At 47.5% G+C, this 23,175-nt stretch overlaps 1 protein-coding gene across 8 annotated transcripts; it reads left to right on the top strand.

Annotated features, from left to right (window-relative positions):
* The first annotated feature begins 227 nt into the window (after positions 1 to 227).
* On the top strand, positions 228 to 22,721 carry IL13RA2 (interleukin 13 receptor subunit alpha 2). Of its 8 annotated transcripts, none has more exons than XM_038123088.1 (11): positions 228 to 818; positions 8,790 to 8,904; positions 9,786 to 9,934; positions 13,746 to 13,897; positions 15,964 to 16,117; positions 16,585 to 16,705; positions 18,440 to 18,624; positions 19,689 to 19,846; positions 20,599 to 20,743; positions 21,382 to 21,484; positions 22,379 to 22,721. In XM_038123088.1, exons 3-11 carry the CDS (start codon positions 9,853 to 9,855, stop codon positions 22,419 to 22,421), a joined length of 1,143 nt encoding a protein of 380 aa, XP_037979016.1. In that variant the 5' UTR covers positions 228 to 818; positions 8,790 to 8,904; positions 9,786 to 9,852; the 3' UTR covers positions 22,422 to 22,721. The 8 variants fall into 8 exon arrangements, with proteins under 8 accessions (XP_037979016.1, XP_037979011.1, XP_037979017.1 ...); XM_038123083.1 differs by having other exon boundaries at positions 8,787 to 8,904; XM_038123085.1 differs by lacking the exon at positions 228 to 818 and adding an exon at positions 8,040 to 8,085.
* Positions 22,722 to 23,175: the final 454 nt, after the last annotated feature.

Here is a 23,175-nt window from a genome sequence, read left to right as displayed (position 1 = left end):
GAGTTGCTGTCTGAAAGCTGCAGTCATCTGGACAGGACCTTGGTCACAGCATACCTCACAGGCAATAACAGTGGAGCAACATTTTTCTCTGATGAAGGAGCCCCAGCCAGTTTGAAAGGACCCGGTGAAAGCCAACAAAATTCCTCATTGGATAAAAAATGTTTTACTTTCTGACACTTGTGCTTGTTCTTTGGGGGCTTTTCCCCATATATGAAGAAGTCCAGCAGTCATCTGACTGTGGACATCTGTGCCCAGCTGAGATGCTGATGTTAGTCCAGGATGTGCAGAACTGCAGCAGTCACTATGTCACAGGTGATGGGGGCTGGGAGACCTGAAACCAGCCAGGATTGCCAAGGTTTTCCCGTCTGCTGGATACAGAGCCCCCAGCCAGAGCCCCTCCCTGCTGGGCTCTACCTGTGGCACTGTCCCCACGGTGTCCCACAGCCAGGCAGGGCTCTTCAGGTCACACTAAGCAAGGTTTCCCCAACATGCTGCATCCTGCGAAGGGAAAGTCCCTCACACATGGTTGTGGGGCCACAAGCCGCACGTGCAGGGAGCTGTGCTGCTGGGAGGGGATGCTGAGCCTGACGTCTGCCAGCTCTCCGTGCCTGCCCTATTTCTTCATGTGCATCCTACGCACAGAGCACTCCCAGGCTGCCCTGTCAGATGCAGCTGATCAAAGCTTACTCTCTAGAAACAGGAATGTACACAGGACTTTTTTTTTTCATTTCACTCTTCCAGCTTTCTTTTTTTTAAGAGATAATAAGTATTTTGTCTAACACGTTACCTGGCTTAAAGGAAAATCCCAAAGTGTGATGGTAAGTTGTAGTTACTTTATATTCTGATTTTATTTTGTGTGTGTGTGTGTTTGAAACTCTCCAAAGCTGTTCAGTTGTAGTGCAGAATATGGATTTATGCATACCATAATTTATATATAAATTTGAAAGAATTTCTATATACATTTGAAAAAAATTTCTGTACAAATTTGAAAGAGTTTTCCAGCACCTCTTTATTTTTAAGTGGCATAGATGTTTGTGTTCTTGAAGTAACTTTGGTAGTATTTGCTCAGAGTGCCGGGTGATGTTTAAATTGCAGGATTTCAGACAGCTGTGTATGTATGTGTATGTTTACACCATTGTTTCACCAATGTCTCATCCCTTTCAAGCCACATTCTGGCCATTCTAAAATCCTTCTGGTGATCATTCCTTAAGTATCTTCCTATATTTTTTTTTCTTTTATGGGAAGATTTAAACAGCTTTTCATATCATTAGCAGCCTTTAGGCATGTCCTAATCCAGCCCTGGCTTGCTGATAAGAGCTGTCAGCTGATGTCATACAAGGGCTGTCTGGCCAAGCAGTTATTCTGGGCTAACACTTCTCTCCTGGGGGAGGTGTCAAAGATCTGCCACTGAAAAGGGCAAATCCATTCAGCATTTTTGGACTGTCTTTTCTTTTTTCTTTTTTAAAGAATTTCTCCTCAGTTTGTTCACTTTCAGGCCAAACTGCACATCTAACATTTCACAAAGCAGCTTTCAACACCAGAAGTTGTTGATGTGAGCAATAAAGGCTCGGGCTGCTGTTTGCATTGGTGGTTTCTGGCCGCCCCAGGGAAGGCACATGAGAGCAGCCCAGCGCTGCTGCCCGCTCAGACTCCAGGAAAACCACCTGCTCCCAGGGAAAATGCTGGTTTATATGCCCTGGGCTGCAGCTCAGGGTTCAAGGACCAGTCTGGGAGGCTGACCTGGAGCTTGCCCTTTCTCCTGCATGTGCCAGCTGCCCTGCCCAGGCATTGACCCTGTGCCCGTCCCTCTGGAGGTTGCCAGATCCTGCCCTCAGCAGCAAAGGCAGGATTAGATTCTGGCTGCAAGGTGCCTCCAGGTCTCCCAGGCTGACCAATTTGCCCAGCCAGCCCCCCGGGGGCCTGGCTGTCCTGGTGTCCCTGGGGATGTCCTTTTCCTGCGTGTGGCCCCAGCAGTGACTGTGGGGGTGGTGGCTGCTCCACCCCTGGCAGATCCTGCCCTGCCCATGGCACCACTGGAGACAAAGGCAGGAAACAGAAGTGAAGAGACTGGGATTTGCCAGCTCCCAGGTCAGGGAATTCAACTGTAGGAATAACAACTGTATGAATAAAAACTGGAATATCTGTTCTTTCGCTTGTTAGTCCCATTGCACAGTGGACCAGAACACTTCTGCCAACACCTCCCTAAACTCTCTGGTGCATGGAGTTTAAAGGAAAAGGAAAGGGAAATTTATTTTCCTTATTCCAAGGGCTTGAAGGAGGACAAATCAGTTTTAAAAGACATGGCAGAGAAGAAGAAACCAGGAGATTATTCTCACCTTAAGATGGCCTGAACAGAGCATTGGCTCCCTTTGCTGCCTGTGCCAGAGCCATCAGAGGCAGCTGATCCCTGCCTGCCAGGATCCATGCTTTGCTTCCCCCATCCTCACTCTCAGAGCCTGTGGAGTGCTGCCCTGCTGCCAGCCTTGCTTTCACAGTTACTGGGACAGCACCTCATGGAAGAGTTCTCTGCCTTAATAATAACTCTCAACCTGGTTTTTGGTATGTCTATCTATTCTGGAGCAACCTGAAAATGAGATTGTAAGTGCTGACCACTGGGGATAATTACTTTAATTACTTTTACCACAAAGGTGATTACTTTTGGGGCAAATGCTGCTGGGATAAAATGGGTACAAGGGAGGGCAGGTGGCCAGTGGAGATGGTGATTGCCTGCCAGCAGGATGTGCTGGAAGGAGGCTGGGCTGACATCTGGGCATTCATCACAGCAAAAAGGCTGAGCAGGAGGGTCTCAGTGAGGTGTGTCAGCCCATCCCAGGATTCAGCACTGAGGAAGGGATTGAACACCTGGCTGCCATCGCCCATGTCACTCTGGTGACAAAACTGCTCTTGTGGAAAGGCAGCAGGCTCTTGGCTGCACTCAGGTTTTCAGCCACAGGATGGCAGCCAGCCTGGGAGCTTGCTCTGCCCACTCCACTAACTCCACACTGGGTTCAGGATTGCAGCACGATTTAGGACATTTGCCTTTCCAGATAAACTCAGTCTTGAAGCCAGGCTCACAGCCATGTGGTGGGAAGATTTTGGTCTCTAGGCCAGGTAGGGAACAGTTGTGCTCACCTGCCCCCTCAGCAGGCTGGTGGATTTGGTGGGAGGAAGGAAGTGGAGAGTGTTTTTTAACTCTCGATGAATGCCTGCACAGTCAGATCCTGGTGCTCAGAAGGCTCCTGCCCACCCTGCAGGACAGGCAGGGTGTGGATGAGAACCACTTATTTTTGGATGTCTCCATTATCTCTGCTCCAGCATGGCTCAGTCTGTTAGATACGAGGTATTCTTTCTGCCTGCTCTTGCCTGAAGAGCAGAGAGTGGTCCTGGAGCAGCCTTGGGCTTCCCTGCATTGGGTCAGCAGCTGCCCCTGACTCTGGGCAGCAGAGATCTGAGTCTGCAGGCAGAGGGGAGCAGCAGCAACAGGGGAAATGGCACCTTTCTCAGAACAGGGACACACAGATCTTCCCTGTAAGCCCCATATCCCTGGCAGAGCCCCTGGCAGGACCCCACTGCACCCAGTGCTGATGGTGCTGGCAGCAGCCAAGAGCAGCCACATGGCAGAGTGCTGCCTGCACAAATAGGTACAGTGGCTCTTTGTCCCCCCTAATCCTTCTGTAGGAGAGCCTTCCTTTTCTGGAGATAATTTTTACCTTCTTTTACATCTCCCTCTGGATGTATTCACAGCTTGTTGCAGTTGTTGCTCTGCCAGCTTTGTGTCTTCAGTTGTTTCTGTAATGCGCTGGTGCATTTAGTGGCAGAATGGTGTCCCTAGCATTCCAGGCTGTGCTCCTATTCCCGTTCAGCATCTCATCAGCCTGCCCTGCCCACCCCCAGCCCCTGGAGCCATTTTTTTCCTGCAGGCTGATTCCCAGGCACTGCTATGCACTTTGGTCAGCACTAATTCCTCAGCCTGCTTTGTAGTTCTTTCCTACAGAAGTTTTATGTGCACTACTGTTCCAGCGTAGAGTCATGGAGTTCTTGGCACTGTGCCATGAGAAGAACTGGATTATTCTCACGGTCTCTGCTAAACCTGAGCCCAGCTGCATCAGAGGCAAGGCAGAGCAAGTTCTTGTGTGGGCAAAGGGTACGTGCAAGCTGTGGAAGAAATTGCTCCAGGAGCAGAAGCTGACTCAGTGTGAAGACAGGAGCCAGCAGGTTGTGGATACTTCAGTCAGGGTGTGCTCCCAAGGTAGCAGACACAGCACACAGAAACAATTTCTTCAGGAATTGCAGGAAACTGCTGATGGATTTGTGCAAGGGCTGCCTCATAGGCAGTGGGGAGGCTGCCACAGAGTCATCTGAAAGGCAGAGGGAGTGTGTGATGTTTGACTTTGGGCTGGGTGGGGCTTTCTGGGAGCAACACTGATTACAGAAAGCAAAGATTTCAGTGGAGCCAGTTCCATGGCAGCTGCCTTGTTGGCTCACATGATACAGGCACATTCAAACAGCTGCTGTCCTTCCTAAGATGCCATCTAAGCCAGGATAGTAGCCATCAGCAAAGAAATATGGAAAACTGAGGTCTCCACTCACCAGAAAAATAAATATTGACACTGGACATTGCTAGAGAGTCTGGATTCCTTCCATCATTTCCTGAAATCCTCTAACAGCCATAAGTGTTTAATTTATGAATGTAAAGAAGGGATTCTTTTCCTTGCAACACTCAAACTGTTGCCAATGCCCCGTGCTCCATTTCCTAGCCCTTGTCCTTGTGGTGACATCCCCTCTCCAGTGCAATCCATAACTCTGTGCTGGAGGCCACGGGTCTGCTTGGAATTACTGAGTCCTTCATCCCGGCACCTTGGAAAGAGCTTGTTTAATGCAAGTTCTGTAAAAGAGACTGATTTCCCTGAAACATGAGGCAGTTCTGAGGCTTTTATAAATCATCCATTTTCCATGCCCCTGGCAATTTCAAAACTATCCTTCTGGATCAAATGAAACATGCCATTTTATACCAAATGGTCTGTTCATTGCTGGAGCCTTTCAATTTTTATTTTGGTGATTACGAAGCTGCTTCTAAACATGCAGGTTGCAAAGTTGAAACCTTTTATTTTGAGCTATGGCATCCCAATATTTTAACCTAGGTTTACAATTGATTGCTTGACAGAACCAATTTAGCACAAATGGGACAAATACATCAAATATATTTCAACCAAAGAGGATTTGGCCCATTTTTTATATTTAGCTCCGTTAATGATCTTTGCCAACTGCTTTGCCATTTGCAATGAAGTACTTCAGCAATGATGCTGCTGTTCCTTTATTTCCTCAAACAGAAGCAGATTTTTACAGAAGGGCTTTTTAATTTCTTCATGCAGCTGCTTATCTGTCATAGTCCAAGAACCCAGCTCAGGGGATTCTTGGCTTTTTGAAATCTTTTTCATCCTGGTGGCACCTTTACAAGCTTGCATTCCCTCAGCTTTAGTGTTTTTATTACTCTTGCCCCCACAGAGCTGCTGTGGGGCTCTGGGAGCTGGACAGGCTCCAGGAGGAGGAGGAGGAAGCTGAGGTGTTCCTGAGCACACAGTGACTCCAGGGGTCAGTCACCCAGCTGACAAATCCTAAAAACTCTCATTCATGAGCAAACCAAACGAGTCAACTTCCAAATCCTTGCAGCAGGGAAGGCAGACAATCAAAGGGGGGACACAGTCCCTGTGGCTTTGCTCATTGCTGGGCTCAGGGGAGCTTTGCTGCTGACTCCAGGAGCCTCCAAGGAAAGGTGACACAGGGGACACAGAGAGGGGCTGAGCCCAGCCAGCAGCGATGCCACCAGGCTCAGCTCATTGCACAGAGCTTTGGCAGGGCTTGTTGGTGAGCCAGAGCTGCTCTGGTTTTGTTTATGTCTTCTTCCATGGTCTTGTCATCACCTTATGATGGATATTTTTTAATATTTTTTGCAGCTTTATCCCATTTACACAACAGTTAATAAGACGTAAATCCACTGCCTGTCCCTGCCCTGACCTCAGGGCTCTGGTCCAGCACAGGCAGGGATTGTCCCTGCCTGTCCCACAGCTTGCTGGGACACTGCTCTCACCTTCACTCAGTGAGGCTGGAGCCAGCCAAGGTCTGAGCATGTGGCCTGTGCAGAGCTGTGCCCTGGGCCACTGAGGTCTCTCCTACCCACAGCAGTGCCTCCCCCCAGCTTTGCTGGAACGGGCATGGATCCTCTCCAGAGAGCCTCAGCGGAGCTCCTCCAGACCAGCCCGGCTGCACCAGCACTGCCAGAGGGAGGAACAGAGCAGGAGGAGCAGTGCCAGCACAGTGGCACAAGGAGAGGAAGAGAAAAGCACCTGCAGCTCACAAAGGGGGTAGTTTTGGGCAGGAGGTGGCCAGAGCAGCTGGACCAGCTGGCACTGCTCAGCACAGACCTGCACCCTCTGCTCCTTCCCGGGTGCTCCAGTGCTGCTGGATGTGTGGTGGAACTCTATTGTTGCAAATCCCAACTATGCATTTTTTCCAATCTAATTTTCTCAGGAATTGACCCAGTTCTAGCATTTGGGAACTGGCATTCACTCTACTGGCAAATGTTTCTTATTTGTTTCAAACAATGTGTCCAGTGTGACCTTTTCTTTTTAAGTAGCTTACACAACGGGAATACATGAATGCTAAATTCTAATCTTGCATAACTCTGAAAGCAGGGCCATACATTTACCAGCAGTAAGGGACTTTTCCCCCCCATCCTTTGCAGGAAGTAAGAAGGAAAACCCAGCAGTGTGCAATTTCAGTGAAGGGACAACTCACCCATAACCCTCTTACCCCCAGAATTCACAGGGCTCTCAAGGTGACTGTGTTAGCACTACACATTTCTGCATGTTTGTGCACATAGAGAAATGGAGACGACACCTGGCAGCTGGAAAGGGGCCTGATCATGTCCTTGCTGCTCCAAAACATTCCCACTGACAACAACTGGGAAGTGACAACACATCCGTTCAGCCTCTCATCAAACAGCAATACCCTAAGTCCTGTACAGGTGCTTGGAGGACACTTTTCTTCCTGCCAAGAAGCACTCCTTCAATTCCTGATGCCATTTCTCATGCTCTTTGTATGTCTGAACTCTTTCCCAATATGCCTAAATTTGGCCATGGGAAGAGTCAGCCTGAGCCACAGCCCATTGCTTGTCAGGGCATGCACAGCACAGCTCTGCTCTTCCCAAAAAGAGGGAAGGGCAATCCCCATTGTCCCTCCTGGAGGGCACTCACTGCAGTCACATTCCTGCAGCTCACAGGAGTGGCTGACTCATGCACGACTGGCCAAGACCTTGAACGATCCTTGGTAGATCAGCAGGAGCCATCAGATGCTTTTCCAGCAAGGTGTATTTGGCAATAGATTTCTCACCTGGGGTAAACCAGGTGTGGTGGAAGCACCTGCTCCTTGCAGAGTTCTCCAGGCTGGGGCAAGGGAGGGCTTGCAGGAGAGGAGGGATGAAGTAAATGGAGACAGCAAGGCTGTAAAAACTCATGGCTGAATGCCTGGCCACAGCAGAGGTGTGAGGAGGAGGGTAATTCCCTGTATTCCCTGCAGAGCCCCAAGAGCCAGGAGAGGCTGGATTGGTTCCAGAGCCAGGGAGATTATGGGAATGCTCTGTGGTGGGCCACACTGGGGGTGGTCCTGGGGACGCCCTGGTGGAGCCACCGGGGTCAGGGCAATGCACGGGTCTGCGCTGAGCTGGGGGCTGTGGCTGCCAACTTGTGTGTCACCAGCTCCAGCAGACAGCCTGCACTGATTCTGCCATTTGGTTTTCATCTTCATGAATCACTTCAATATTTCAAACATACCTTTGACCCACTTGAGCACATAACAAGAACAATTAGCACCAGCACCTCCTAAAGCCCAGCAATGTTCCCCCTGATGCTTAGTAAAGCCTCTGACCGTGTGGCCAAAGCCATCACATTGCAATGCAACATCTGATCCCTGGGGAGCACAGAGAGGAGTCTTTAAAAACCACAGGATTTCTGTGAAATGCAAAGCTTTGAGCCATGAAGCTGCTGAGGAGCCAGAGATAGATGGGTTCTCACACAGTTAGAGGTCAAGGTAAGAGCACTCTGATGATTTTGAATCTCCCTGTGAAAGCATTTGTTTATTTTTACTTGCCTTCTGAAATCATATGAATATATTCAAATAACCTTACTGGAAATGAAAAGAAGCTTTCTGTGCTAGCATGCACACAGTCCTTGGATGCTGCTGCTCACCAGCTCCAAGTTAGAGCTGCTGCTGCTTCTCCCAGCTCTGCAAGGCAACTCTCCTTTGCCACTGCACCCTCAGACCTTTCTGAAACACATACCCACTGCCTACAGGTTTGTACTGACACTGGTTTTATCCTGTATTTCATAGGTTAAAGAAGTAATTCTGATTTCTTCTGCCTACACATTCTCGCTTCACAGTGAAATAGAAAAATTACTGCTATTGCTGTAACAATAATAGTTATGTAATAACTATATTTATGTGATGGATTCATGTGATATAATAGTTACAATTATGTGATGGACTGGGGGAATTTGATATTAATTTAAATTGAAAATTTGCAGTTAAAATTGTTGTGTATTTTTAGTTGCTGCTATGTATTGCCAGCTTGAATTTCTGGTTAAGTTTAAACACGTACAGATATCCTGGCCAGCACAACCTGTCTCCTCCTCTGGCTCTCCTGAGCCACTTCTTCCAGTGATGGGGGGTTTGTGTTGGCTCCAGTCCTCAGATTTCTAAAGATCCCTCTGACTTGAAATTCTGTCCTTCAGCAGAGCCCAAGTTTCCCATTGCTGCATGGTAGCTGTGGGTGCTGAGGAGGAAGCAGCTGTGCCAGACTCTGACCTGGGATTTCACCTGCTTAAGCCAGGCTTGTGTGGGCAATATAAAGTGAGTTTGTTTTCTGAATAGATCTCAGTGATAAATTGCATGCTCACACTGAGGCCATCAAGTTCTTACTCAAGTGGAGCTCAAGCAATGGCCTCAAGGTTCCAGGAAGATTAATGTCTTTATCTAGACCTATTTATATACCTAGATCTGTATCTATATCTAATCTATATATCTCTCTCATCCTCCATCTCTGTCTAATCTATACCTACACCTGTATCTATATGAAGAAATTAAAACCCTGTCAGAATCCATGTGCTTTCTGGCATGCTGAGCTGGGGTGTCTGTAGGCAGTAATTTCTACCCACCTTTAGCATGAAATATGAAGGCAAGAGTAGCCCCCTCCCTGCAAATTCTGCTCCTTTCCCTCTCAGTCCCTGTCTTTCATCCAGCAGACTTGCACAGGAATAGAAATTTGTCCCCTTCAAATATTGCCATGACAACTAAGAAGAAATCTCACAAGCATTCCTACCATTCCTATCAAGTCCTGAAACAGTAAAGGCAAAAGGTGGGGATAGTTGCATAAGATGTGTCTAGATAAGGCAAGGCTCAGGCATTCTATTTTCATTTTTTTTAAATGAAAGTATCACTGGTCCAAGGCACTTCCTGTGGCAAGGAGTTGAATCACTTTCCATAGAAGGCATGAGACAGAGGGCTGGTGATGGAAGTGCTGACACCCTTCTGCAGAGTGTACTTAGCTGGCCAGAAACTATTTCAAATGAAGCCACATTTGGCCATCACCAAAAGTTGCAAAGAGAAGTCCTCTGGGAAATAATTAATCAGCCTTGGTAAACAAGTAAAGCCATGTTTATTGTCAATGCTGAGCCTGCAGAGGGAATACCAGGGTAATGCTGAAGCCTTTGATCTCTGCTGTGTCTCCACAGCCCCTCAGAGCCCTGCTGCAGGACTACTCTTCTGCCCAGCACCTGCCCAGTGGCACCCTGACCCCTGATGGCTCCCTGGAGGCTTCCCGTGCTCGCCGTGGCTCTGGGGTGGGGCTGGCTGCTGGCCTCCTCCTCCTCCCCCAGCACAGGTAAAGGCCAGCGTGCTCTTGTTTCACTGCTTGGTGTTCACTTGGGCCCTTTGGGGGTTTGTCCTTCAGCCAGATCTTTTCTTCTCTGTGTGTGCATTGCTGTGTGAGTGCTGGTTCATAAACATGTAATCCATTGTGTAAATATGTTATGTGTTTAGTGGCTCTTTTCTGAGCGGATTTGAAAGAAGAGCCTGCCTTCGGTGCATAGCAAGTTTATTTGTTTGATAGAGAGTTATCAAATACAAACACTGCTATAAATGCTCCTGAGCATGATCCCAGACAGACAGACTGTGCTGGGTGTAAGAAACACAAGGCTTATTTGTACTTGGAGAGTAATGCTTCTAAGAGAACACTGCTCTGCAAGCTTTCATGGCAATGGCACTTCAAGCACCCTTTGCTTCCAGCCCTCGAGCACTCCTTTGCTGCACTGCACCTGCTGGCTCTTTTGGCAGCTGGCATTTGCACCCAGAGAGATGCTGAGCAGGTCTGGCCCTCCCTGATGGAAGCAGTGCATGGTGCAGAGGTGAGAACATGCCCAGGAAGCCACTGAGAGACTGCCTGTTCTGCAAGCCAGCACGCACAGAAAGCTGCCACAACCCTCTGTTGGAATAAATCAGGCAAGGCTCCATTTTCTTCATGTGGGAAAAACCAAATCTTTATTCACATAACTCATTTTATACAGTTTTCACAGACCTCATGTGCAACATCTATTGAGTGGTAGTTTTCTTACTACTCCATTTATTGGTCAGAGGGTGATTTGTGTGTACATGCTAAGGTTCAGGGTGTTTACATTTTTCTTTTGTGGGTTCTCATGGAACAGATCTAATGTTTATGCAGGTGGACTTATTTTTCGCCCAAGAATAGGTGTTATGTTAAAAAACTATTAATACCAAGATTGTTTTCACATGGGAACTTGCAAAGTACTAGCTGCACTTAGAAGAAATGACAGGTCAGCTATCAATCCAGCAGAGCAGGCCTGATTATTTGAGGCCTTTCTTTTATAGATCTTTTACCTGTCTATGACAACCCCCCTGCTGCCACACTGAGCAAAGCCTGCTGCCTTTGAAATGGGCTCCAGAAAACATGAGTGTCATCTCCACCTCTCTGAGCAGCACAGGGAAGGGCAGACATAGAGGGGGGACATATGGGGGACACCTGGCAGGCTGCTGTTTTTCCACTGGCAAAATAGGTGGAAAATTGCAAACCTCACCTGCATCTCAGAGGGCGTGGTGTGGACAGAGGTGGTGAGGGGCAGCTGGGGACAAGCAGGGTTTGTCACCTGTGAAAACTCCCCTGAGGATCCCCTGATGGGGAGACCTCTAAAAAGTTCTGTGCCAGGACTGAGAGACGAACGGGACTTTTGGTTTTTTCAGTCTTCAGGTTGTTGTTTATTTTTTCTCTTATCAACAGTTCAGCATGCTGTCTGCACACCACACTTAGCACCCAAAGAGAAAGGCAACAAAAAGTCACAAGACACACAGGTTCAAGGTCTTCTAAAACTGTTTAGTCCAATGAACTCTTAGAATGCATTCTATTTCTACCTTTCTAGCAATAACTAATTATTTCTCTGTTCACACATCTGCACTGTGGTTCTTTCTAAGTAATCACCCCATGCCACCAACACTTCAGAAAATGGAGCAGATGAAGAACAAGAAGGAGATCAGACAACGCCCAAAATCCTCCATCTTGTCTCCTATTCACCTCCAAACTAAAAACCCAAACTCTAAGTTTTTCACCCTGTGATGAGCTGTACCACTATCTATTGCACACACTCGGATATTCCAATTCATCCCAAAGTCTTGGAAGCTTTCTCCATGGACAAAGGCTAAAAGCAGTGTTCTCCTGGGGATCAGGACTTCTCAGGACAGGCAGAGAAACATTCCCTGTGCCCTGGGTTCCAACAGTCACCAAAGCAGTGATGCTGGTGGCAGTGTCCCAGCAGCCACGGAGGTGGCAGTGAGGGCTGTGGCTGTCTCACAGCCAGCTCAGCATCTCCTGACTCACCACCACAAACATTCTCAGGGGGAGAAGCTGTTAGTTTGGTTTTCTCCAAGAAACATCCAGCAGCTTTCCTTCAAGACTGTGTGATGAAATAGAGCGTTTCTAGTCCTGTGTTCTGTATGAGTGATGGGGATGTGAGTGAGACTGGTAATGTATTATTGTGAAAATGAGAAACTGCAAGAGGCAGTGCTGACATTTAAAAAACAATAAAACCTCAGAATGCAAGCAACATCCCAAAAAGAAGCTTTTCTGTTCCCTCTGAAATCCAGTCAGAATTTTTTTGCAAGAATTGCTGTTTACAATTACAATTGTTTTGAAAAAATACTTCTGTTTTGCTCAAGCTCAAGATATAAATAAATTTCAGAGCATTCTCCTATCCAGACAGAAATTCCAGTTCTGACCAATCTAATCCTCTCTTGACAAGTTATCATGACAAAGGCTAGCAGCTCTTTGCTTCCTTGTTTGCACTTCTGTAAGGTTCAGCATTCGTACACTTGGGAGGAGCCTCCCAAGCCCTTGGTCCAGTATCATCCTAAATACATCTCCCACTTCACCATATAATGTAGTGACAAATCTCCCAGGGAGCTTAACATACTGGGAAAAGTGGGATTTGCAAACTGCTGCCTGAAGTGTGTTTTATTTGGGAAAATTCCTGTAGAAGAAACAAATCCTCCAGCAATGTACCCTGCGAACTTTCCGGGGAGCACATTACAGCTGGATTTATGTCACCATCTTCCATGGAAAAATATCCTTATGGTCTGCTTTCACAATGGATTTATTAAAAGAATAAAAGAAAAAAAATGGTGTAAATCCTGATGAAGACATGAAAAAGGTGTTAGAGAAGCCAGTGATCTGGAGGCCAGACTCAAAGGGAGAATGGTGATAATTCTGGACTGGCAATGCCAGGACATGGGCTCCAAATTCCTGTGAAATAAAGTGTATCATGCAATAAATATGTAGAAACCAAATGGATAATCTCACCTCAAGATAGTGGAGAAAAATGACCTTCAATGTTGACAAAAATTGGCTTTGTTCCAGCTAATAAAACTGAGCAGCCAAACAGTTTTTGTCATGTGAATAACAACTCCATATAGAGCTGGACCTTTAGGACATGTCTTAGGATGGAATTCATCCATGCTTCCTTATTTATTGACACATAACAGCACCTTGAAATACCTTTGTAAAAGCCAGATCAACTGTAAAGGCACATTTTTTTATAGCTGATAGATGTTCAAAATAAGAACTATTCTAATTCTCTGCTTTTTACCTTTTTTTTCATTTTTCCCCAATTATCTTTAATACACTTGAAAGGAATATTTAAAGCAATATGGGTGATTTGTGTCTATTATGACAAAGGAATATAAATCCCCCTGACAGCATGCTTTGATCTGTCATCCAATGTTGGTGGATGTGCTGAACACAATGTTTGCAGAGATAAGTGTCCTGAAGGTTGGTAAATACCAGGGGTTGAAGGTAAGCAAATACAAGACATGAAAGGTCATCCCAGGACATCAGTTTTGCTTAAAACATCTTGGAAAAGAGTGTGGAAAAGGGGCATTCTGTGTGCCTTTTCAATGATCCTTGAGTGCTTTCTCTGAGCACCAGCAAAAACTGGTGTTTGGGGGGTGGGCAGGGGCAGAGCTCATGTGTGTTTGTTGAAGAGACAGGGCTGCAGCACTTGCCTCCTCATCCAGCAGCTTCATTTCAACAATTCACAGCAAAGTATCACACTGACCGTTGCATGACTGCTTTGGGTTTGTTTTCTTCACCTGGACTCTCTGTTTCACCCTCTGCTTTGTTTTTAATGCAGTTGCTCCCCCACGAGACCTTCGGATCACTGACCCCGGGCTCCTGGGCTCTCTGGATGTGGAGTGGAAGCCCCCGCCCCATGCCCAGACCTTCCAGGAGTGCACAGTAAAATACAAGTTTGAATATCACAGCACTGGGGATAGAGACTGGAAGGTAAGGCACAGCATGAATTAATCCTCCCAAACCAGGGCTGTTGTTCTTCCTTTACTTCCTGCACAGATTTATGTCTGCACTTCAAGCAGGAGTAGAACCAAAGCTGTTCCAGTTTTCCATGAGAAACCAGACTTTCAGTGGTTTGAATGGGAATGTGCTTTGAAAGGTAACAGCAGCAGCCAGGGAAGGGGTTCTTTCTGTCACAGGCCTGAGTGTTTGCTGCCCAGAATAATAACATTCCTCATCGTAAAAGGAAAAAGTATTGACACTTTTCTAAAGCATCTTTATGGGGCTTGAACTGAAACAACAGATCCTTAGGAAAGCAGAGCAGTGAACAAATAAAAGTTAAATTTTATCTATTATCCTAATGCTCTAAAATTCCCTCTATCCATAACTGTGTTTCTAATTGCCATTTACTTCTCTCTTTTAGATGTGGTTGACTCTAACTCAGCTCTTTGATAAAATTGTCAGTCATCTCTCATTGATGTGTAGCAGGGCAGTAGCAGGCACAGCACAGGAAGGGTTGTTGGAATATATTTTGTGAGTGCTTAGAAGATGAAAGCTTCTACAGGGTTGGGAAGGTAAACGGAATGGGGAGAGGAGAAATCCAGCAGTGGGGGCTGTTTGGTTGGCACAAGGTACTGAGGAACACATGAAAAATATGCTGAGGATCTCCCTCAACAACCCAAAGTACAGATTGAAATCTTGAAAGAAAAAGGGATTTCTTTTGCACAATTCTAAAGCAGGAGAGCTAGAGGGCTTGCCAGCTGAAGAGACCAGGGAGAGAGAAGGAGCATTCAGTCAGGCTGGCAGTGCTGGAGCCCAGCTCCTTGCTGGAACAGGTCACTGCTTCACCTGCCTGGGGCAGCAAAGCAAGGCTGCCAGGCTGTGCTCAGCCCCCACAGAAATGGGGTTCAGCTCAGCCACCCCAGAGGAGGCTGCAGAGGGGAAAATCTTGTTTCAGCTACAGATTGCAATTGCAAGGGCATGGAAAGGGGCTCCTGGACCTGATGCTGGTCACGATGCACCTCATGTTCCCAGCTGTGCAGCAGTGTGCATCTGTGCAGAGCCCTCCAGGCTGATTTTAACTGCAATTTAAAAGAAAACCATACGCAGAATTCCTGAAGCCATGAGTAATAAAAGTTTCTTATATGAGGCAGATGTACAGACTAGGGCAAAATCACCTCTGACACCTTGCCAAAATGTTGACTTCAGAGAAGGTCACAAAGAACAGTCAGGCTGAAGAAAATCCATTGGACATGAGTAGAAGAGGATCAATGACAGCATCACTGATATCTGTTAGAAACACCTGGCTCACCAGAGCTCTCACACCTGGGGAGTGCTGAGGGCAGCCTGACTGTAGGCTGTGCCACTGCTGTTCCCACTGCAGCACACGGATGCATTTTACGGCACAGATGCATTTATGGCACGTTACCTCTGTCCTACGTGAGCTAACACAACACTTTTTCTCCTCATTTGTTGTAAACCTTGTCAACTTTGTTGTCCCTGCATAAAGTGAAGGGGAGTAAGTCTGAGGGAAAGAAAATAGAAAAACCTTCAAAGGGGGTGCTCAGAAAGTCCCACAAAGGCCAAGCCAGGGGGTACACAGTGGTGGGTGAGGCTGTGCTGCACTGCCTGGCTGCTGGTCCACCCTTTCAGGGGCTGCTCGTGCTTCCCACAGGAACCAGCCTTACAAGACTCATTGTTCTTTCTGTTTCTGATTATTTCACACCATAAAAAAAAGCCTTTTATGTGGATTTGTGGTGGTATCCTCCTCAGGCTGTCTGCAGTGCTCCTTGATGCTGGAGGTCCCATTAATCAGCCTGCTCTGCCCAGTCCTGACTGGGTCCTGTGGGATGAAGGGAGTCAACAGCCAGCAAGGCTGGGCACAGCAGGCATGAATTAATGCTGGAGGAGCACTGGGCAAGTGAGGCGGGACAGAAATATAAAGAGACAATAAAGCACACAAATGAGAATATTTGCAGCTGGAGCAAGAGCAAGGGTACCTAATTCTGCAGCCCACTTAGTGACAGAAGAGGTGCTTAAAAAGTCTGTCTTTCAACCAGGTTATTTTTACTAGGAAGCTAAAACTCAGAGTTGGATTTGACCTCAGCAGGACTGCTGAAGTGAGGCTGCAGACACTGCTCAAAGGACAGTGTACAGGTGACGTGGAGGTGCAGAGTGACTGGATTTACGCAACCTTTCAGATCCCACCACAAGGTTAGGAGCAGCCTGTGGTACCTGCTGCAGTTTTGTGCTTTGCATGAGCCTATTGCATGAACCAGTGCTGGCTTGAGGGCTCCTGGATGGATGAGTTATTGCAGGGCTTGCTGCTCTTTAAGATACTAGAGCAGCTCTACTACCTAAGGCTGTGGTTGTGGTTCCTGGATACTTGGAGCTTGTTTCCCTCTGCCCAAGCTCTGCTCAGCTGCCCTGCAAGAGCTCCAATGCTTAATGAAAAGGTTAGTTAAGCATCTTTCTGCTCTAAGGTGGACTGGCTTTTATGAGAAACAGAGCACTTGGCAGTAAAACTAATAATTCTGACTGGCTGCCTTTTCTTTTTTCCTTTCTTTCCATTTTTTATCTTTCAAGTGCATCACACAGTTGTTCAAAGGCATAAAACTGTGGTTTTGCTGCATCTGACTGATACACTGCTAAATAGTGGTTATTTCCTTCTCATTTGACAGGAAAACTTGAATCAGAGGTCCAGAATTTCAACTGCATCTACCATGACTGGGAATACCTGAAGTGCACCTGGCAGCCAGGTCTCCTCACACCTCGTGGTGTCCATTATGGGCTATATTATTGGTATGTAACAGCAAAATAGGAAAACATCCAGGCAGCAATCAAGTGGACCACTCAGAGTACAAAAACGCCACAGGGAATATGCTTTTATAGCTGGCAGTGCTATTGCCCAGTTCACCCAGAATGAGCCAAAATAATGTCCCAAGCAACACACAACTTCTGGCAAGAAAACACCAAGTCCTTTCTTACTTTCTTAAGATCAGGCCCATACTGATCTTTGCCAGGAAATGTCTTCTCACTTCCTCCTTTCCTTTTATTCATCCCCAGGAGGTGTTTTCTGCATGTTGTCCACCATAAAGACTTCCCTTTGCTAAACACACCTGGGTAGTTCTGGCTGCACATTTCCCATGATCACAGTGCATATATCTCAATTGGACAGGATTTAGCACAAGGCTACCAAGCTCAGTGAACCCCAGACACACAGTGGAGCTTCTCAGCAACTTAGAGTTTTTAGTGTTCAAATATATTTTCATAGCCTCAGCATATCCCATACAAGCAAACATGCTGCCACAAGGTAATAATAATAATAATACATAATTCTCAGCTGTTTCTTTTAAACTGGTGCCTAAATTCTGTTCTGCAGGAAAAACATAGCTAGAATTAGTGGTTTGGGACAAAGTAAATACTGTATTTGTGCTTCAGCTCCTATGATATTATGGAAAGGATGACTTAGGATTTCGTGCCACTGGGATATGTGGAGAAAAGCATAGCTGCATTTTAAAGAGGTTCCATGTAGTTCTTGGAAATAGTCTTCAAAGGAGAAGCACCAATTCAAAACCATTCTGCTAACTGCAAAGATCTGCTTGAAGGAAACCATGGAAATGTATGATTCATGCCTAAAAGGAAAACAAACACAAAAAAACCCAACCTTGATTCAATTGCCTTCAATAAAACCAGGCATTTGGATCTGGGTCCCATTTTATCACAAGATTGGGTGGACACCACGGCATCCTTTGATCCCTGTGATCGAATTCTTATAGTACTAGAACATGAAGTTTTTCCCCCAAACATAATGTGCTGTGCAAGGAGACTTTCATTAGGTCTGGAGTACAGGGGCCAAATTCAGCCCTGTCGTGAGGGCATAAAGCAGCAGGAATCTTAAAGGCAATATGAGACACCAGTCAGTGTTTCCAGGATGCAGCCAGCAGCTCAGCTTTGGGGAGTGGCCCCCAAAGGCAGAAGGGACAGGGTTGTGGCTGCACATTAGGTAACAAACAGCTAACCCCTTCCTAGCAAACCCTGAGTTTCCATGTGCCCATGGAGAGCCACGGGAACCACCCGCAGTCAGCCAGAGCAGCTCAGCAGCACTCAGTACATTCATGGCACACATCCTGCCTAAAAACACTTCATGTTGGTTTGGGAGAGACCTTTCTGCAACTCCGGAGTCCATGGCTGATGGTGCAGGAAGGGCCCTAGAGGAGCAAGACTGTCTCCATGAGTAGAGGCCAGATCCCTCCCCAGCTCCAGTAACACTCTGGCCCCTCTTGTGCTCCAGGAATGGGCTTAGGGAGAGCCTGGCCCAGCCTAAAAACCAACCTGAGAAGCTGTCTGTGCAAGTTAACTTGGGTTTTTTCTCTTCTCCACACTTCTGCCATAGTGACTGACCCACAGCACTGTGCTTTGGACAAAGGCTGGGATATGGGCAATATTTCAGGCTTAGGTCCAATCTTATAAAAAACACCTCACTAAGCAGTAATCTGCTTTGGTTCTTCTTTCTGTTCCCCTGTTCCCTGGTAGGTACGAGGGGCTGGAGCAGGCGATGCAGTGTGACTACTACATCCAGGAGCATGGCCTGAACCTCGGCTGCGTGCTGCACAACCTCAGCCAGGCAGAGTACCGGGATCTCCACGTTTGTGTCAATGGCTCAGCAGCAGCCACTCAGCTCCGGCCACTGTACACCACTCTGCGCCTTCACAACCTCGGTAAGGGTGGCAGGGAAGCAAAAGGGGACCCTGGTGGCCGCCAGGCCCACTTCCTGAGTTAGGGGTCTCCATTCAATGTGTGCTCTTGTAGCTGGGTGGTTGGAATGTGCGCCTTTCCTTCCACAGCAGGGAAGGGGCTGTGGCATGCGCCTAGCAGGACTTCAGTTTCCAGGAGTGTTTGCAGGCAAGCAACACCACTCAGCACAACCCTGGAGGTCTGTGGGTGCCTCCAAGTGCTGCATTTGGCAGCTGGACAACTTGGGACATAAACGGCCTGCTGGGCAAGTGGCAGAGCAGCTATGGGGGTTTTGGCTCTAGCAGCACAGTCTTCACAGACATATCTTCATTTACTCCTGCTGGGATTGAAACCACTGCTGCACTCCTCGCAAGCACAGGAGAGATCTTTGGGTTTTGCTGTTCAAACCAAGCTAAGGTCTGGGGTGAGCTGAGTGCAAGGCGTGATGGGGTCTGTCAGAGTTGGATTTCAAACCCGTGAGAGACAGGGAAAGGGAGCAGAGCACAGCATGATGTGCAAACATTACATGTACTCAGTGTTTATTATGGTGTATATTTATTAAACCGTGCTGGTGCATTTGCTTACATGCCAGAAGGACAAATAGCCAATCGTCCAGCTGAGCCTCTAAGCTAAAGAGCAGGATTTCTGAATTCAATTAGTGCTGCCACGTGCTTCGCGTGTGGCTCTGTGTATCGGACACAGATGAGAGCCCTTTCCGGATGCAGAGCGTGCAGGGTCCCTGCAGGGGCCAGGCGGCCCCGGCCGCGCGGGGAACGTGCCGGGCCCGGCGCTCACCCCCCGCGCTTCCAAACCCCTGCACCCAGCCCAGAGCAAGGACCCCGGCCAGCCTGTGTGTCACGTTCAAATAAACAACACACTCTGCAGACTCGGTGACATCTTGCTCCTCCAGCGCGGTGGCTGAAAGCCGGGAGCGCTCAGAAATCCCATCAGCGGGGACAGGGACAGAGGCTGGCGGGGATTAACTGCAGCCTTTCCGCCAGGGGCTGTCCGAGCGCGCCTCCTGAGCCTCTCTCTCTCTCCCCCTCAGCACAGCCCTCGGCCCCGGAGCAGCTGGTGCTGTCCGTGCCTGCAGCCCAGGAGCTGCGGGCCGCCTGGAGCCCCCCGGGCGGGCGGGTGCCGCCGCACTGCCTGGAGTACGAGGTGCAGGTGGCAGAAGATGCGGGTCAAGCCACGGCTGCCTGGGAGGTAGGGACAGCACCCGGGGTGTCCCAGGGACGGGAAGGGGTCGGGGAGCCGTGGCCGAGCCGGCAGAGGGGGCACAGGCTGCAGCAGCGTGTGGGGTACCGCGGCGGGAATCGCGGAGCGGCTGCCGCACCGCACACGCTCCTCCTTAACCCCCTGACCTGCAGCTGCAGCTCTGCTTGAGCAGGAACAGAGCCCAGCAGGAGGCTCCAAGCGAGCGTTTCCTCCTGCCTGCTATCAGAAAACTGCCATCGAGGAAATTTAAAGGTCGCTGTGGTCTGTTTCCCTAAATAGGGAGGCATAACTCGGACCTTTGAAACTAATCTCTCAAAAGGAGTGGCCTGAGACAGAACATATCTTTTATGCATGATGCTTTTTCCTTGTATGTTATCCAGGTGCAGTTCAGAGGCAAAACTGAAAAGGGCTAATTAATCATAGGGGACATCTCTTTTTTAATTGTCGTATTCCACTCATGAGTCTACTTAGGTAATTAAAAGAAAGATTCCATAAATTAACAGGCATAAATGGCAACATAAGTGATGACACCTCCAGAAAGTATTTTCAGTAGATTTGTCTTCATAGTCATGTTATTTGCATTAGCTTGTACAAAACTATTGTGAAATCATTTAAAACTGACAAAAGATAATCCAAAGGTTTACAGAGCCTGGACAATGTGCAGGAACATCAGGCCACACCAGACAGATCCTGGTGGTGGCACGTAATTCCTTGATATTTCTTTCTCTTTTGTTTCTCAGTTTGTTTCGACACAAATGGAAACTGCTGTAACAATTTCCAGAGCAAATCAAAGCCACGTTTCATGTGTTCGTGTCAGGGGGAGAACAAACATTTTTTGTGCGGACCAAGGCTTTTGGAGTGAATGGACACAGGATTGTTTCTCTGGTATGGAACTCAAAGTAAATTGTTTCTCTTTTGTATGGTTTATAAAACCTGTTTGGATGCAAGTGCTGATGTCTGCCCAGGGGATCTGCTGGCATCCAGCCCTGGAGGTGGGCTGCTGGTTTAGTTCCACCTTCAACCTGCTCCAGCACAGCCATTCCTGCAGCTTTACCTCTCCAGTCCACTTAGCAGGAGAGCCCCAAAATATTAATGCTTCTGCAGCAGCACCTTTCCCTGCTGCATGGGGACAGCTGGGATGGAGGAGTGGCTGCTAACCAAGAGAGGGGAAGGGGAATTTGCAGTCTCTGCACAGGGCATCTTCCTGGCCATCCTGCACCACAGATCAGCTCCTCTGAATCCTGTAGGCTCTCTTGGGCTGTCCTCATGCGCACTGGCTCTGCTGCAAGGTGCAAAGGCAGGGAGAGGCACATAGCAGTGACTGCATCAATGTGCCAGAGATATAATACCCTGAAGGAGGATGTGACCCCACCCAGTAACATATACCTGTAACAAACAAACAAACAAACAAACAAAAACATGTAGGGTAACATGGACAAGGTGAGTTTGTGTCTGAGCCCAAGCTTCGTAGGAGTTACTATAATCCATTCTAACATCTTATTTCCTGCCATTTATCTTTGCAGTGCCCAGAAAAGAGGACAAGCAGCTATTTATTCTCATTCCAGTCATCCTGAGTTTGTCAATTAGCCTCATAATATTTATGTTGATTGGCCAGTGCAAGAAAAGGTAAGCACCAAGGATGCCTGTCTAAGCAATGTGCTTTTTTGTTGGTGTCTGTAACTATGTATAAGTACAGTTGTAACTGAAACATCACATTAAATGTCTAAGGGCCAAACATTAATTGATGCTCTAAGATTGGACACCAAACAAGAGTTCATTTTCAGTAAACAACCTTCCTGAGTGTGTCTGTTTCTGATATGAAATGCCCCTACAGCAACCCATAAACTCACTGCAGAGACTCAAATACTGCTCATAAGAGCTCAGACTGCTTCTGTTAAATGCAGCAGTTGGTTGCATGCACAGTAGCATAAATAAAGCTATTATCATGCCCCAAACCACTCAAGAGCAGAGATTTGTCCTAGCTGTGTTATAGCAGTGCCATTTTAATGGGCTAAATCCTCATTCTTTTGGTACTCTCATCCTAGCTGTTTACATTCATGTCAGTGATGGCATGAGGGGAAAGCAGATGAGTGGATGAATTTGTCTGCTTTTACTGATGCTAATTTCTTCAGGTCAGAGAGAACTGATGCCCCAGTACTGATAACTATTTTCTTTTCCTGATGGCTATGTAGCATAAGCAAGCAGGAAGCTTTTCTAATAAGCCTTTTAAGGCATCACTCATGAGGGAGAACTGGCTCTACAAAGATCCTTCTGTGCTTCCCAGAGATGAACTGATAGCTGTTTGCAGTCCCAAATTCACACCCCTTCATCTTTGCCGTGCATCTGCCTTCCAAATGTTTTGGTTTTTGAAATTCAAACAAAGTGTAGATGCTAGAGAGAAATCTGTGGAAAACAAATTCTTCCTGCATTGCCACTGGGATGGGGCAATGTCTGACAGGGATGCTGGAGCACGGCCTCAGCTCTCTCAGTGTTGGGAATAACAGCCTGTGTCCCTTTCAGATCCCCAGCAGGAAAGCCATTGCACACATCTCTGGGATTCTAACTGCCTGTGCCTCTGTACTGCTCGTCTTTGGTGGGCTGCTCATGGAACCATCCCAAGGAGAGCCCAGGAGCCCTGAGCTTTCTGCAGCCCAGGCGGGTCTTCCCTGCCTGCTGCCACTTGTGGAGGAAGTTGTTGCAATCCCAGTCCTTAACGGGCCCAGGAAAACTGGAGGAGCTTAAACTGACTGCAGGAAAACTGGAAGAGATCTAACCTGACTCTGAAGCAAGGTGTTTCTGATAACAGGACAAGGGAGAAAAAGAGGCAGTGGAAACTGCCATGAATAAAGATAACGTGTTGTTCTGTGGGCTTGTTTGGGTTTTTCTTTTGTAAGAACTCCAGAAATCTGTCAGCAGGACACACACACTGAAGGGCAGCAGCTCACACACAATGCTACACGTATGCAAACAGCTGCATTGAGGCCCTGTGCCCACCTTGCTCTCACCAGGTCTTCCCTGTTCCCAAACACTCAGCCTGCTGAGAGCATCTAAACGCTGAACAGGAGCTACCTGAGATATCCATTTCATCAGCTGATATGCCTTATCTGTTGAAAAGCTCAGGTGCAGAGGCCTTGAGAGAAACTTTTCCTCTAAAGAGGCATGACCACAACTACTGCAAAGGACAGATGATTCAGAGGAGAAGTGAGGGTCACTCCAGCAAATGTGGCATGGGAATTTCTCTAGGAACTGGACATTGGCACCAGAATTCAATGAAACACACCTGATGTTTCTCATGTGATGAAATTCCTGGCTGATTT

Source organism: Motacilla alba, chromosome 4A (genome assembly GCF_015832195.1).
Source record: "Motacilla alba alba isolate MOTALB_02 chromosome 4A, Motacilla_alba_V1.0_pri, whole genome shotgun sequence".
NCBI lineage: Eukaryota > Metazoa > Chordata > Aves > Passeriformes > Motacillidae > Motacilla > Motacilla alba.
This window is presented reverse-complemented; position numbering and strand designations above follow the sequence as displayed.